This window comes from Nanorana parkeri, unplaced genomic scaffold, assembly GCF_000935625.1.
Source record: "Nanorana parkeri isolate BGI_ZX_2015 unplaced genomic scaffold, ASM93562v1 scaffold347, whole genome shotgun sequence".
Lineage (NCBI taxonomy): Eukaryota > Metazoa > Chordata > Amphibia > Anura > Dicroglossidae > Nanorana > Nanorana parkeri.
The window spans coordinates 890,132-906,850 of record NW_017306615.1 but is presented as its reverse complement, the minus strand read 5'-3'; the positions used below and the strand labels follow the sequence as shown (position 1 = coordinate 906,850).

Sequence of the window (16,719 nt, the reverse complement as noted above, 5' to 3'; positions counted from 1 at the left end):
AGACTGTGAGATAAGCCACGCAAGGAGCCATTCAGTTGTACTGTAGTGCTCATGTGCTAACGAGGAACATGCTGATAGGACGAGAGAGACAAGCTTACCAGTCCGCTCCTTCTCCTTTCACTGTACAGTCGCAGGCTAAGGGTAGGAAGGAGACCAGTAATGTTACTGAACTGCAGCAGTTGCCAGACAGGGCTGTGTAAATATCCAGACTGGATATGTATTTTATCTATGTATGTAGCCTGTAGTTGATATTCCTGGGTAGCGTGTCATCGTGCCATCTCAGCGATGGCCTTTACGATCCTCTGGAAGATATCAACACATTCCTGGCACGGGGAATGATCCCAGCACGTATATGAGTGGTCAGCTGAAATGTCTGAGGTTTGCTGTCTGCCGTCACAAAGTTCATCTCGGGTTTTGGAGGAAATGTATTTCCTAGCTCGGCACGTTGTTGCTCGAGGTAGAGAAGAAAAAGAGCTTGGTGGATTCATGGAAAAGACTTTCTTTCTTGGGAACATATGCTCTGTCTGATGTACTGCATGGAGGATGACGATGGGCCAAATATAACATGACAACCCACCATTTTCTGAGATGAGCGGCTCCTCACTTTTCTGGAGCACCAATGAAAATTAGGGAGACTCAGGCAGTGCACTCTGGGAAATGTAGCAAAGGAACCTGCATATATCTGCAAAGGGTGTATATATAAGTGGCCCACCCACTAGGTCTGTAGGGCATTATGCTGGCCCATGGACGGTATAGTTTTGACCTATCAGGAAATCCCAAATCCTCCTTTCTACATGTATTTATTTTAAGCGTGCCTTGTTCAGGCTGGTCATATCATCCTCTTCCTGTTAGCCTCTTCTCCAGGACTAGGCCGTCCTCATGACACAAAAAGAGTAGCTGATCGCCATTCTGTCCTTACTTGTATGTGGGTGCAGGGCATTGTAGTGACACCCCCCTTCCAGGGTTCAGGCCCGTGATGCCCTGCCTTCAAAGGAAGTGGGTTGGAGTGGCACTGGATGGGGTAAGTGTGCAGGGAAAAGCACCATAGGGGGTGTGAGTATTGAAGCATGAGTTGCTTCTTTAAAACGAAGATGGTTGGGTCTATAAAAAGATGAAAATTGAAACAATTTAGGAAAAATTATGCTGAGCAATGCAATTTTGTAGAATATGCTGAGCATGCGCGGCTCAGTGTACATTGTCAAAGTACCTAAGTGCCATGAGGAATTAACTCCCACATGCACAGAAGCTATGTCATCCCGGCCAAGATAGCTGAAGATTCCCAACCTGGAATCTTCTTCCAGGTTGGGAATCTTCAGCTATCTTGGCCGGGATGACATAGCTTCTGTGCATGCGGGAGGTAGTTCCTCCTGGCACTTAGGCACTTTGACAATGTACACTGAGCGCATGCTCAGCATATTCTACAGAAACTTGTGAATAGGTAGGTAAGAAGGTTTTATTGCAGAAGAGGCAAAGCATGTCTTCTGCAATGACAAGCCCGCTGCCTGTCCACTTTGAACGACTGCATTGTACTACCGAGTGCAAGCAGGGACAATTTTAAATAGTGCTTGATGCTTGAAAAACCCTTTCTTGGTGGGAAGAGGGCATCCGGTTGCAATGGGCACTGGGCAGCACCCACCCATCCTTCTCCTGACCCTTTGAAAATGAGGACCACTTTTAACGAGCCCGAAGCCTTGTGTGCGTGGTGAGCATGAGATGGCAAAATCAAATTTCATCAGAGCGTTTCACACGGACTGTATACTTCAATGGTCACATAGTAATCCTATTCAGTTACCGTTGTTTCTAAACCCCAATTTGGGTGATTTGTCGAGATTTACGGTTCAGTTCCCGATGTCGAGTCTGTAAGAATCAGCAATTAATGGGTAGTGGGGTAAGAATTGTAGCATATGAATAAAATTGCCTCCGAATCGACTGATATATTCTATTTTATTCTCCTACAGATAACAAGACCGAGTCATGCAGTCTTTTCGGGAAAGGTGTGGTTTCCACGGCAACCAGCAGAACTACCAACCATCTTCACAGGATTCCTCACGCCTGGAAAATTACAGGCATCAAAGTCAGCCTGGGCTCAACTGCGTGCGTCAGAGACAGATGACCAAAGGCTACTATACTCAGACGCCCTACCAAGGCTATGAGAATAATTCTGGGGAAAAATACCCCCGGGGCGACAAGCACATTAACGTCCAGCAGCTGCAGGGCCGGGTCTCCTTTGCCAGTTTCCCTGAAGCCAATGTGTACCCTGCACAGTATTCCACGGAAGATGGCCTGCAGACCTGGGGGCAGACTCCGGCTTTGAGTGGGGCAAAATATGAGGAAAATGTGATCAAAAAGACTCCTGCAGAAGGAAGGGGGTACCAGGACCCTTCTGGGCAAATGTCATTCCGTTCGCACGCTCTACACCACCCACAGCAGCCTAGTCTTACCTACCCCAAGCTCCCCAGGCAAAAAGTACAAAACGACATCCCATCGTCCCCTCTCCCCTTCCCCCAGTCTCCCCATTTTAATCAGAATTTTCCCACTTCTACCTACTCTTCAGTGCCAGCAGGCAGCCCCATCTCTCACACCTTCAAGAGCTGCACTGCCCCTTCTAACCCTTCACAGGAGCGCACCATGGTTACTGCTGGCCAAAGGGTGCAAGCCATGCATGGTTACCAGGCACCTAGAATGGGTTCCTATGAACAATCACAGCGGCATCACACGCAGGAATCTTTGCACTACCAGAACATGGCAAAATACCATGGGCAACATTATAGCCAACAAGGCCAAGCATACTGCCAGCCTGAAGCACCCAGTAGGACACCAGAACAGTATTACCAACCATTTAGTCCCAGCGCCAGCCATTCCCCGGCCAGATCAGTGGGTAGATCCCCATCTTACAGTTCTACACCATCTCCTCTCATGACAAACCTGGAAAACTTCCAGTATAACCAGCAGCAGCAGCATAATCCTAATACATTTCCTATGGGTATTTCTGATCACAGCCACTACATGCCTCTTCTTAATCCCTCACCCACAGGCACTTCAAGCCCAGAGTCACAGACTAAAAGCCTACAAAATGACAAGATCCCAGAGACTTTGCTTTCTGACCTCAGTCTGCAGAGCCTTACAGCCCTCACTTCCCAAGTGGAGAACATCTCCAGTACTGTCCAACAGCTACTTCTGTCCAAGTCTGGTATGCCCCAAAAGAAAGGGATTAAATCTTCTCCCCGGACCCCAGAGTCAATGAAGACGCAACATTGTAGCTCTGAAAGCAGTGCATATTCTTCTGAACCAATGGGCACGCCTCTGTCCGAAACACTAGGAACGCCACAGTCTGTTCATGCCGAAATGCAAGATACTGACTACCTTAGTGGCTCTGAGGACCAGCTGGAGAGAAACTACATGTACTGTGGTCCAGGACGAAGCCCTGGGAGGGCCAACAGTACCAAAATGAAACCTGAGTCTATCTCCACCTGTTCTGTAACGTCACCTGATAATATGTCTACAAAATCTGATGATTCATTTCAAAGTATCCATACTGGCCTTCCTCTAGAGACTTTTGCTAAGTTAGTGAGTAGCGAAAGGGAGTGTCCTCATTTACTGGTTAATGCCCTATCCCAAGAGGAGTTATCTTCTGAGATCATTGCTCTTCAAGATGCTATAGATAATGAGAAAGCAGAGAAGGCCTGGGCTGATTCCCCAGAATTAAACAGTTCACAGAAATCTCCATTTAACCTGGAAAATCACAGGTGTGTAGAGTCTGTCGTTAAGAATACCTGGTCAGGCCAGGGGGCTCCACAAGTAATCCCGGCTCCTCTGAAGAAAGTTATGCCAGATAAAACGCAGATGAAGAATGACAGCGAGTTCAATGAACTTACAACAGTGCAAACAAAACTTGCAGACACCCCTGAAAAATCTGTCAATTTGAATACCGAAAAAAACATTGAGAACGCAACGTCTAGCTCAAGCTATGTCATTTACTCAAATACTTTGGCCAACACAACCCCAAAGTGTTCTGATCCCTTTGAATGGCCAGATAAGAACATGTCAGAGTCTTGTCTCAGGTGGAAAGAAATTGAGCTGACACTTCATTCAGATCTCCAGAAGGGCTTGTTTCAAAACAAGGAGAATAAAGTCGATAGCCAGCTTGATGTTCCCGATGTGGAAACACCTCTGGAAAATGATTCTGGAGAAGAGTTTAACAAAGAAGGGGCAGAAGAGTTGACCTACACAGATGATGGCAAAACTGACCATGAGAGGTGGTTGGAGGATACCAGAGATTGTTACACCGAAGATGAATTTCAAGACATCCCTGATCTCCCATCCCAAAAAGAATCCAACTTGGAGCCAGAAGACTATTCTTCTTTATGCGACTTTTCGGAAAGAAAGTCTCTCATAGATGATGAATCCCTCCCAAAGGAGGTGAGGGATTCTGAAGCCTTATCTTCCATCAATACACCCGAGTCTATTGAAAACCCAATCAACGAGGAGAAAGAGACTTCAGTTGAATCTTCCCAGCTGTCAAACAGCTCAATCATGTTGCTCGGTCCAACTGTTGAGACAGAGTCCAAAGTAAACAGCTGGTTTGAAACTACGTTGCCACACATCAAAGCAGTGGAGGACACAAAGGAGAGCAACAAAGAGACTGTGGAAGTCTGCAATGGAAGTCAGTCGGAGGTAATAGAAGCTGAAAAAGTAGAAGCCTCAATCCTGCCAGAGGAAGCAGTAATGGTTGACCATCAAGCAACGAACGAACAGCCAACCCTCAAGGATGAAGAACCACTTGTGAAGAAACCTCAACGTGGTCGAAGGTGCAAAGCAGCAGAAACAAAGGTAGCCGAAATGTCTGTGCAGAAACCATCTGAAAGTAGTGACAAAGGTGGGAACCAAGATGAGATCATTCAGACACAAAGTCTAAATGTCACAACAGCAGTTCAAGTTGACAAGGCTCCCGTGAAAGGATCTACACCAGCAAGGATGTGCACTCGTTCCTCCACAGCCAAAGTGGAATTGCAAGAATGTGACACAGGGTTACCCTTGAAGGCACCACATCATGAAAAATGTAGTAAAAGAGGAGCATTCGGGGAAAAAGAGAGGGCCCCTTATAAAACTGGAAGGAGAGGTGGGAAAAATGGGAAAATAATGCCGACACCGACTGACCAGGAAACACCGGCACTGCAAAATAAACAGCCTTCTGTTCTCGGTGCTGGTCCGAAATCGAAAAAAATGAGCATCCTAAAGGATGAACAGTCCATGATTTTGAGGTCTCGTAACAAGAAGCAGGAGTTATTTCCAGCCAAAAGACGAAGAGGGAAAAGAGGTATCAATTTTGTGCTCAAGAAACGTACATCTTTAAAGAAGATTATAACCAACAACTGTGCAGCCGCTGACACATTTCCAATAATGCCGAAAATAAGGAAAAGGATGAAACTTGCAACCTCAGGCGTCGGAATAACCGTGAAGAACCCAGAGCGGCCTTTGCATTCTCTGAAGAGGAAATCGAGCTTCATTTCACCTGTCCCAGCCAAAAAGAAAAACTTGATTATACGCAGCAAAAAGACAGGAAAGGAACAAAAGTCGGAGAACCCTCCCAATTTATTCAAAAAAATGAAGCCCGTCAAAAAGGAAAAAGTCAAGTTAAAGCTTGCTTCCAAGAAAGCTTGCAAAGTCATCCTAAGTTCGCCTTCCATCAGAATGGCGCCTGAAGTTTGCCTAAAAATGACTTCACGGTCATCTTATCACGGAGCTATAAAAACAAAGGTTTTGCCACCCAGAAAAGGCAGAGGACTGAAAATGGAGGCAATAGTACAAAAGATTACATCCCCAAACCAGAAGAAACAAGGAGGGGCTGTTAATGCTGGGGTAGTTATTAACAATACTTTGATCCTTCCTTGTCAAGACAAAGAGCTGAGAGATAATAGTTTAGTGATAGCAGATTCCGAAGCCAAGTTGTTGACTCAGGATATGGTACAAATTGTATCCCCCAAGTCAGAAGCTGAAATGCACACTGTTGGCTGCCGAGGTGGCAATAGGTCCTTCAAAGGTAAATCTTACCACAAGAAAAAACTGACTTCAAATTCTCTGCATGGAGAACGGCCAGTGGCAAAACCAGAGAGGAACTGCATAGGTTCCAAAAAACTAAATGCAGTCGCTAAAACAAAGCTCAGGAGAGGTCGGTCGAAAAGTTCTCAGAGCACTTCCAAAACGGCTGTCAAAAAACTACTAGCAGCGGCTTCTTCGGTGCTTCTGACTTCAAAAGACAAGTCCTTGTCGGGAAAAAAATCTTTGCTAGCCAATAAATATCGACCCAAGGAGTGCAAAAAGTTGGCAGTCGGGGAGGGCTCCGCTATTCCTGAGGCAGCTAAAGAGGCCTTGACACAAACAAGGGCCAGAAAAAAAGCAAAGCATCCAACCTTTAATGGCTACAACAAAAGGCAACGCAAGTGTGCTTCTCAAAACAAGTCCACAAGTCAAACTCCTGGGAGCAAGAGAAGAGGAAAGAGACATAACATACCTCCCATTACACCTAAGGAACCTGAAATCAAGCTGAAGTATGTATCGGCCAAACCGGTAAGAGCAGAAAATCGAGTCCGACTCTTCACACCGTACATTCAGGTGGAGAAAAAAAATAAGTTTAAAACCACCTGCACTGTAATAAATACTGCGGGGGAAGAGACTCGGTTACTGAAGGAGAGAAGCGCAGCTCACTCGGTGTCTCAATCTGTCACATTTGCCAACCAAGGCAGCCTGCCCTCTTCCTCCCGGATGCAGCTGGGACCTTTAGTGTGCAAATCGGTCAGCTCTGGCTGTCTCCTTTGCTGCTTGTGCCGCTGCCCCGCCAATTATAAAGACTTGGGCGACCTGTGTGGGCCTTACTATCCCATGGACTGTTTGCCTAACAAGAAATCCAGGCAGAAAGAAAAACTGAAACCAGAGGACACAGACAAACCTCCCAAGCCCGTGGATTCTCTCTGCGCTGGAGGTGGCGTGAAGCCGTCTTGTACGGACGCTGCAGCCGTTGACGTAGTCAAACCGACTGCGGTGCGCTCCAGTGCCCGTGGAATGCTCAGGAAGTTGCCCAGCTGTTACTGCTGCAACAAAAAGTTGGAGACGCCAGAGACTGAGAAACCCAAGAGACATCAGTGTGGCAAATTGGCCGAGGCGCACTCTGCAGAGCCAGAAACGCAAGAGCACTGGGTGCACGAGGCCTGTGCAGTGTGGACCAGCGGCGTTTACCTGGTAGCTGGGAAACTGTACGGCATCCATGAAGCCATTCAGATGGCAGCTTCAGGGGTGAGTGATTTATATTTGTCATGTGTTTGATATGAATTCAATTATGCAAAGCTGGACTACGCGCAGATATTAAACAAATGCCAGTGAGTGCAGTTATACTATAAAGCCAAAAGTTGGTCTACACCTGACCATCACACCCAGTGGTGTATTTTGGTTTTGTGCTGCCCTAGGCAAGACTAAACTCGGGCACCCCCCACTATCTAAATTTGCCCCACCCCATCCTGTTTAGGGCATTTTGCACAACCTGTCAGTCACTGGATACAGCGCACACGGGGTCTCAGGAGAGCTGTGCATTGTCTCAGGTGGGCTGTACGGGGTCTCAGCAGGGCTGTGCAGGGTTTATGGTGGGCTGTGTGGTCTCTATGGTGGGCTGTGCAGGGTCTCAGGAGGACTGTACAGAGTACCTTTCCCTGCATAAGTGTGCTGCTCCTCTTACCTGCAGCTTGAAATGCCATCAGTACCAAATGGATACATTGCAGTCCCCCAGCCTGCTTCTGGGACATCCCACCATCAGATCACATGCTATGGCCAGCCCCGAGCCACCCGCTGCTTCTCCACCTGCTGTACAAAGCCAGCCGGACCACATCTCACTGGGCCATTCCCTCCATTGGGCAGCTCTCTAGTTAGACAGCCTTTCTTAGGGCCTTGCGGCCGCCTAGTTTTCCTCATTAGGCAGGCGCCGCCACTGCCTGATTCTGTGCCGCCCAGCCTCGCCCACTGGGCAAGTGCTCAGTATGCCCAAAGGCAAGTCCACCCCAGTCCGCCTCACGCTGTTTGAGGCAGCGTTTTCTGCCACCGCCCTGGAAAGTGCCGCCCTAGGCAAATGCCTAGTTTGCCTTGCGGTAGATACACCCATGATCCCACCTATAGGAATGTGTTGGACATCCCATTCCAAAACCATAGGGTATGAATATGGATTTGGCCTCCACTCTTCTGGGGAGGTTGTCCCCAAGAGTTTAGGGGAATTTTTGTTCATTCAGCCAAAAAGACCTTTGTGAGGTCGGGTACTGATGTTGGAAGAGAAGACCTAGCTTGCAGTTGGAGGTCAGGGCTTTGCGGAGAACAGTCAAGTTCCTCCACACCAAACTCATCATGCCATGTCTTTTATGGAGCTGGCTTTGTGCACAGTAATGTTGGAACAGAAAAGGACCTTCCCCAAGCTGATGGAAGGGCACAGTTGTCTAAATGTCTTTTTATGCTGTAGCATTAACAAAAGCATTCTCTGGAGCCACGTAAACTCAAATTTGGAAGCAGGTCTACTTAATTTTGGCTATATAGTGTATGTGTTTATTAAGAAGCATTCAATCCTAGGGCCAAGTTAGGTGTCCTGCATGCACATGTCCATGAGTCTGCTGCTCCTTCACTGTCCAATCACAGGCATGAGCAGAGTGGTGACCAGGCTGTCTTGCCTAACTGCATCTGAGAAAAGTTAGGTCCTCAGGCTGGCTCTGCTGATTTATAGATTGTTATGGCTAGATGGAGAGAAATGTTAATTCTTTGGCAGTGAGGACTTTTCCCATATAGGTATTTGAACTCTGTATTAAAGCAGAACTATGAGGTGAGTGATTTCCACTCACCTCATAGTTCTAGCCGACCTGTGACAATGAGACTGTCACAGGTCGGCTCAGTAGATCGGGAGGTGAGCGAACACATACTGGCGTTCGCTCACCTCTCGATCCTGTCACGGCTCTCTGCCGTGACAGGGGAGGGGCTGGATTCCCCCCTCCCCGCTCCGATCCGCCAGTGCTGACTGGCGGAACGGATGGGGGAGGGGGCGGGTACAGCTGGCTCTGCCTTTAGATAGGCAGAGCCAGCTGTCAGTCACGCAGCTGGGCGGATCCCGGCACAATTGTCGGGATCCGCTTCAGCTGCGGCGTCTCAGTATACCGCGAGCTACCGCTCATGGTATACTGAGCCTAGGGTGACGGGAGGATGCTAGTTTGTGTCCTCCCGTTACCCTAAGGAGAACTATGGGGAAAAGCCTTAACCCCATAGTTCTCCTTTTAAGCTGTTTGCCTGGAGTTCAGCTTTAAGGATAAAATATGTTCCTCTTGTATTCTACTAGTGCAGGCATGCATTTAATTGACTGCGAAAGGCAACTTAAAACATGCCTGTAGTTAAGTATTAAAAACAGTTCTGTACGGAAAAAGGGCAAGGGATATAAACACTGCACTTTGTGTGTGCTGAAAACCCGGGGAAGGTGTGACCAACTTGACTGTCATTCAGCACCTCAGAACTTTAATGTAACGTACACCCAAGTTTTGTTTTTCACAATCTGACCCCCTCAGGGTGCCCTTTATATGGGTGGCCCCAAAGCCATACAAAGGTATATTACATAGGTACATGGGTATGCAATACAGATGTTGTTGTCCTTTCCGTGTCCTGATGTTGCATATTAATAAGACATTATGGAGTGTGTTTTATAAAATGTTCGCAGAGCTCTTCGTTCTGCGAAAATCTGACTTTTACATGCACAACACATTATGGCCACTAGATGGAGCCGAGGAGTACAGGAAAATGCTATGCTCCTCAGCTCCATCTAGTGGCCATAATGAGGTGTCAGATTTTTTCTAATCCAATGGAGTAAAAGATCTGATTTGGCTCTAAACGCTCACATGGGTTGCTGTTGGTCCTTACGCCTTGCAGTGACTAATTAAAGGTTGTCACCTCAAAACTGATATTTCGGGTATGGTTGAAAGGGGAACTCTAGCTTTGTGGATCCTCTCCTGTAGCTTTGTAATGACGTGTGAGTACTGTTCAGTGCAGTAGAGCTTGCAACCCAGGTTGTGTGATCACCGCATCCAAGGGGACAGGTTCATGACAACCTGGATCAAGTGAATTATCAATTAGCCAGGAAGGTTGGCGGCATCTAGTGGCAGAGAAGGAATACTGCAGGGCACAGCTCCAAGATTGGGAGCATCTAGTGGAGGGAAGGAGTACTGCAGGGCACAGCTCCAAGATTGGGGGCATCTAGTGGCAGAGAAGGAGTACTGCAGGACACAGCTTCAAGATTGGGAGCATCTAGCGGCAGGGAAGGTGCAGGGCACAGATACAAGATTGGGGGATTCAAGTGGCAGAGAAGGAGTACTGCAGGGCACAGCTCCAAGATTGGGAGCATCTAGTGGAGAGAAGGAATACTGCAGGGCACAGCTCCAAGATTGGGGGCATCTAGTGGCAGAGAAGAAGTACTGCAGGGCACAGCTCCAAGATTGGGGCATCTAGTGGCAGAGAAGGAGCACTGCAGGGCACCGCTCCAAGATTGGGGGCATCTAGTGGCAGAGGAGGAGCGCTGCAGGGCACCGCTCCATGATTGGGGGCATCTAGTGGCAGAGGAGTACTACAGTGCACAGCTCCAAGATTGGGGGCATCTAGTGGCAGAGAAGGAGCACTGCAGGGCACAGCTACCAGATTGGGGGCATCTAGTGGCCGAGATTGGGGGATTCTAGTGGCAGAGAAGGAGTACTGCACGGCACAGCTCCAAGATTGGTGGCATCTAGTGGCAGAGAAGGAGTACTGCAGGGCACAGATACAAGATTGGGGGCATCTAGTGGCAGAGAAGGAGTACTGCAGGGCACAGATACAAGATTTGGGGATTCTAGTGGCAGAGAAGGAGTACTGCACGGCACAGCTCCAAGATTGGTGGCATCTAGTGGCAGAGAAGGAGTACTGCAGGGCACAGATACAAGATTGGGGGCATCTGGTGGCAGAGAAGGATTACTGTAGGGCACAGCTCCATGATTGGGAGCATCTAGCGGCAGGGAAGGTGCAATGCACATATACAAGATTGGGGGCATCTGGTGGCAGAGAAGGAGTACAGCAGGGCACAGATACAAGATTGGGGGATTCTAGTGGCAGAGAAGGAGTACTGCAGGGCACAGCTCCAAACTAAAGGTGAGTATTGCAGAGCTGCTTTTTTTTACCCTTTAAAGGTCATTTTTGTGGAGTTCTGCTTTGTTTGCTGGGCTGAATCACCAACCGTCTCTTATACATCCTCAGAACTCCCGACGCAGCCCAGCTGGATGTTCTGTTTTTTGACGTCACAAAGCTGAACAAGGGAGCATCTCTCCTGATGTAACAGTGAGACCCTCTTGTAGTCACTGACGTAGATGGGCAGAGCTGGGAACCCTCCTCGGGTATCCTACCCCCTGTTTTCCCAAAAGACATAATAAGGCCAAAGGGGAAACTCAGACCAAACGAACTGGAACTATCAGTCCTGAGCGGCCTGACCCTTGCAGCAGGCCCATCCGCACCCAAATAGGAAACTGGAAAGCTCCCTTTATTGCGGCCCTGCAGACTTTTCTCCGGGAAGGTTTATAAAACCGCCATTATTTTATATCATTTGGCGTGCAATGAAGGGAACGGCACACCCAAGCTGTGCAAGTAATCATTTTTATTTCTGGTCACCAGGCAACAGCCGACATAACAAGGGCCTTTGTGCATCCCCCATGCATCTTATATAACGTTCCTCAGTTATGTCATCGACACAAAACATGAAATGGCGAAACTCGCACGCAGAACATTAAAAACGTGATTTTGTTCTGTTTTTATATTTCATAATAAGGTTGAAGTCGGTGTGATGCTGCACTGTTGTATTCTGCCACCTACTGGCAGAGGGCGGGTAGTGCAATAGATCGGATTTTCTAGCTGCGAATACTTGTTTCTAATTGGCTTAAAGTGAAATAAACCCAAAACAACAACGAACTTCTCTTATTTGCTCCCTTTCGGCCCGTTCAATACGCTATGAAAGGTGTTATAGCTGTTTAAAAACTGCAAAAAGAATACCCGTTACCCAGGGATGCACCGAGTCCCATTCAGGAAGCCAGGGGCGTGTAATGACTCGACACCCGGCTTCCTTATTAGCAGGGAAGTCATCTCTGGGTGAGAGAGCATGGAGCCAGCTTCCCGGCCAATCAGGAAGCCGGGCAATGTGTAATGACTCGCTGCCCGGCTTTCTGGTACCAGAAGTATCGGGTTAGGCATCGGATCATTTGGGCCGGTACGAGTACTCGCCCAAATACTCGGCATCGGCACCAATACTAGTATTGGTATCGGTGCATCCCTACTGTTAATCCCACCAGAGATCCAGCGAGCCTGTCAGTACCTGCGCTCTCTGTGCTCACGTCTCAGGCACTGATATCAGTGCCGGCCAGCTCTCTCAATGAACTACAAAACGCCTCCCCCAATGTTATGGAAAGGAGGCAAGTGTGGAAGTTCTTCTGTAGCCCTAACACAAATCCCTTCTCATCCATTGATACTATACAGTGTCTCTCTAACGGGGCCCTGGATGGCAGTAGGAACCTGACAGGGGTTCCAGTCCTTCCCCTCTATGTCCATATACGAAGAAATAAAGTTTTAGTGTTGACATTCCGTGTCTGAGGCCTGTGTGGGGCTCCGGGGGGAACACAATGTACACATCGGCCAGCAGACCGCAGATGGAGGCATTGTGTTCCTGTTGACATTTCTTAGACAAGTCCACACAGAGACATTCCTGCCGCCGCTGAGGATTCTGGGAAGTGGCGTGCAATAGCTATGAATCACAACCCTGACCCCGTATAACCTCATCCCCGGAGGACCAGTGTCTGCCGCTGCCAACGCTAACTTCTCCTATTCTGTCTTACAGCTGTGTCCCAAGTGTCAGAAGCCGGGGGCCACCGTGGGCTGCAGCCACAAGGGTTGTGTCCAGTCCTACCACTACACGTGTGCCATGGAGGCAGGTGAGTCAAAGCGGCCAACACGCCACGTGGGGGGGCGGGGGGGACGATGGCAAAAGTCTGTATAATGAAAAGCGCCCATAGGGCTCAATGACTGACTTTAGTACATATTTTGTGATGAGCTCTCACAACAGTAAAAGCATAAAGTGTTACCCAGGCTGACCCCCTTCCCCTCCCCCTTTCCTTCCCTGGAATTATATTCGTCTTGCATGTGAGGGGGCAGGCAGCCAAACAAACACAAAGCATGGGAACGAAAAAGGCATCAAGATGTTAGTTCTCACAAACTAGATCAGTGTTGATAGTCAGTACATACATGAAGACACATGGCATGCATTTCGTTTGGGTAGCATGTATATTGCAGGGTGGCACTTGTGTAGTCTGCAGTGGATGAGGACCGTGTTGTATGTACTGTGCAGTGGATGAGGACCGTGTTGTATGTACCGTGCAGTAGATGAGGACCGTGTTGTATGTACCGTGCAGTAGATGAGGACCGTGTTGTATGTACCGTGCAGTAGATGAGGACCGTGTTGTATGTACCGTGCAGTAGATGAGGACCGTGTTGTATGTACCGTGCAGTAGATGAGGACCGTGTTGTATGTACCGTGCAGTAGATGAGGACCGTGTTGTATGTACCGTGCAGTAGATGAGGACCGTGTTGTATGTACCGTGCAGTAGATGAGGACCGTGTTGTATGTACCGTGCAGTAGATGAGGACCGTGTTGTATGTACCGTGCAGTAGATGAGGACCGTGTTGTATGTACCGTGCAGTAGATGAGGACCGTGTTGTATGTACCGTGCAGTAGATGAGGACCGTGTTGTATGTACCGTGCAGTAGATGAGGACCGTGTTGTATGTACCGTGCAGTAGATGAGGACCGTGTTGTATGTACCGTGCAGTAGATGAGGACCGTGTTGTATGTACCGTGCAGTAGATGAGGACCGTGTTGTATGTACCGTGCAGTAGATGAGGACCGTGTTGTATGTACCGTGCAGTAGATGAGGACCGTGTTGTATGTACCGTGCAGTAGATGAGGACCGTGTTGTATGTACCGTGCAGTAGATGAGGACCGTGTTGTATGTACCGTGCAGTAGATGAGGACCGTGTTGTATGTACCGTGCAGTAGATGAGGACCGTGTTGTATGTACCGTGCAGTAGATGAGGACCGTGTTGTATGTACCGTGCAGTAGATGAGGACCGTGTTGTATGTACCGTGCAGTAGATGAGGACCGTGTTGTATGTACCGTGCAGTAGATGAGGACCGTGTTGTATGTACCGTGCAGTAGATGAGGACCGTGTTGTATGTACCGTGCAGTAGATGAGGACCGTGTTGTATGTACCGTGCAGTAGATGAGGACCGTGTTGTATGTACCGTGCAGTAGATGAGGACCGTGTTGTATGTACCGTGCAGTAGATGAGGACCGTGTTGTATGTACCGTGCAGTAGATGAGGACCGTGTTGTATGTACCGTGCAGTAGATGAGGACCGTGTTGTATGTACCGTGCAGTAGATGAGGACCGTGTTGTATGTACCGTGCAGTAGATGAGGACCGTGTTGTATGTACTGTGCAGTTCCCGTGTAATAAATGACGTTTTGTCTTCCGGTTTCAGGTTGCTTATTAAGTGAAGAGAACTTCTCGTTACGATGTCCCAAACACAAGGTAAGAGAGAGCGATGGGATGGGACTGGTATCTACCGTGCAGGCAGTGTGCGGTGACCCCGGGTGTCACGGCGGAAGCCTCCATGTCCTGGGCAGCCTCCTCCCAGCGACTATGGACCTTGGCCTAGAGAGGGGTTCTGTTTTTGGGAGGTGGGTACAAGGGGGGCGTTGGGACTATTTCTTCCCCCCTGGTACGGGGTGCCACATTTCCCCAATTACTAGTGACTCCGTGGACTATGGAGCTTGCTATAGGAGGCTGGCCTGCAGCCCCCTCTATGTGCCCTGGACACGGAGGCTTCCATGATAGCAGGGTAGGGAGGAGGGGCTCTCCTCCCACCGGACCAGCGCTGACTTGCCGCTGCTCTCCCGCGCCGAAGGTAAGTGAAAAAAAAAAAAAAAACATAGCGCAAACATCGGGGCATTTTAGTTTAGTTTTCAGTTGTGAATGGAGTGTCCTGTGTCCCGTAAAGACGAGGGATGAGCTCAGGTTTGGTCTGAGTTTGAGTTCATCTGAAGCAGAGGGAGAGAGGAAGTTCCATAGCGCTGGCTTCAGGAAGTACCATCCCAGTCACCTTGTGAGGTTCCCTCTGCACTCGGCCTGCAGTGGATTACAGCAAATGCAGATTGAGATGAATGGAGTGAACATTATAACTTTAGTACGGTTGCAGTTTTTGCTGGACACCATTCGCAGCTCACTGATCCCTTTCACATGTCACCTGGAATTGATCATTTTAGGAGAAGTCCTGGAACAACCTCATAAATATAAATGAAGCCTTTCTCCCAATCCCATACTGGATCATCCCCGTCATTGATTTCATTAGAGGACGTTGTTTTCAGGATCTGCAACTCATCGCTGCAGCTACAGAGATACCCAGAGGAACCCCAATAACATGGAGGTCTATAGGGGGGCCAATGATCGGTGTGTGCTTGTAGTACCACCTAATGACCACAGGGTGGCAGTGTTATCCCACCATGATATGGAGGCAGCAGTGATACAGCAACTGAGCTTCTAATCAAAACTTGTCACTTAAAGTGACGCAAAACTCTGGAGATAAATCTTATAAATACATTCCAGTCCCTGAACTATGAACAACAATGTATCTTATTTGTGTATCACTCGGCTGTAGATCCTCCAATCATCTCTGAATTGGTGCTGGCACTGTCCTTCCTTCTGGAGGGGGGCTACTTTTGTTCCCCATGGTCCCTGTGTGTGTTAGTAGTCACCGCTCCAAGGTCGCTACCGGGATGGACTACAATCTCATGTTTAGTTTACCGATTTGCATTGAGATTATAGTCCATTATGGGAGTGAGCTTGGAGCTGTGACTACTTTACAACACATACAGGGACCATGGGGAACAAAAGTAGCCCCCCTCCAGAAGGAAGGACAGTGTCAGCACCAATTCAGAGATGATTGGAGGATCTACAGCCGAGTGATACACAAATAAGATACATTGTTGTTCATAGTTCAGGGACCTGAATGTTTTTTTATCATTTAACTCCGGAGTTTAGTGTCCCTTTAATTTATCCTAAAGGATATGTGCACTTAGTCTCCCCCCAACCCCCCCCCCGGGTTCATACATACCTCGCCATCCTGTAGCAGATTTCCTCTGGCCATGTCTGCACAGTAGATCCTCATAGACTTTTATGAGTGTCTCTGGCCTCTATAATGTCCATAACATGGGGAGGCAACCTCAGCACTCCAGCTGTGCTGAAACTACAACTTCCATCATGCCCTTGCTTCTGGGAGTCATGTCTGTGGCTGTCAGTCTTGCAATGCCTCATGGGACTTCTAGTTCCACAGCAGCTGACGTGCCGAGGTTGCCTACCCCTGTTCTATAGGGATCTACTATACAGGAACAAGCAACACATGGAGTGTCCCCAAGAATGTATTGTGAACATTGTTGCGGGCCGTGGGATGGAGGTAAGTGTGCATCTGGGAAGGTTGCTTTAGGTTTGGGGGGGGGTTATCTCCAGAAAAAAAACAACTCCCCTTGCAGTGGGGCTAATCCCCCCCCCCCCCCCCCCCCCCCCCCACCCCCCAACACACCACCTCTCTCTTTC

At 48.6% G+C, this 16,719-nt stretch overlaps 1 protein-coding gene across 1 annotated transcript in view; it reads left to right on the top strand.

The window, feature by feature from the left end:
• Nucleotides 1–16,719, top strand: part of RAI1 (retinoic acid induced 1) — an 81,118-nt gene that overhangs the window by 63,289 nt on the left and 1,110 nt on the right. The window contains exons 2-4 of the mRNA XM_018558594.1: nt 1,959–7,290; nt 12,911–13,004; nt 14,609–14,658. Of these exons, the coding sequence (XP_018414096.1) occupies nt 1,975–7,290; nt 12,911–13,004; nt 14,609–14,658 (5,460 nt within the window). The 5' untranslated portion in view covers nt 1,959–1,974. The remainder of the gene's footprint in view (nt 1–1,958; nt 7,291–12,910; nt 13,005–14,608; nt 14,659–16,719) is intronic.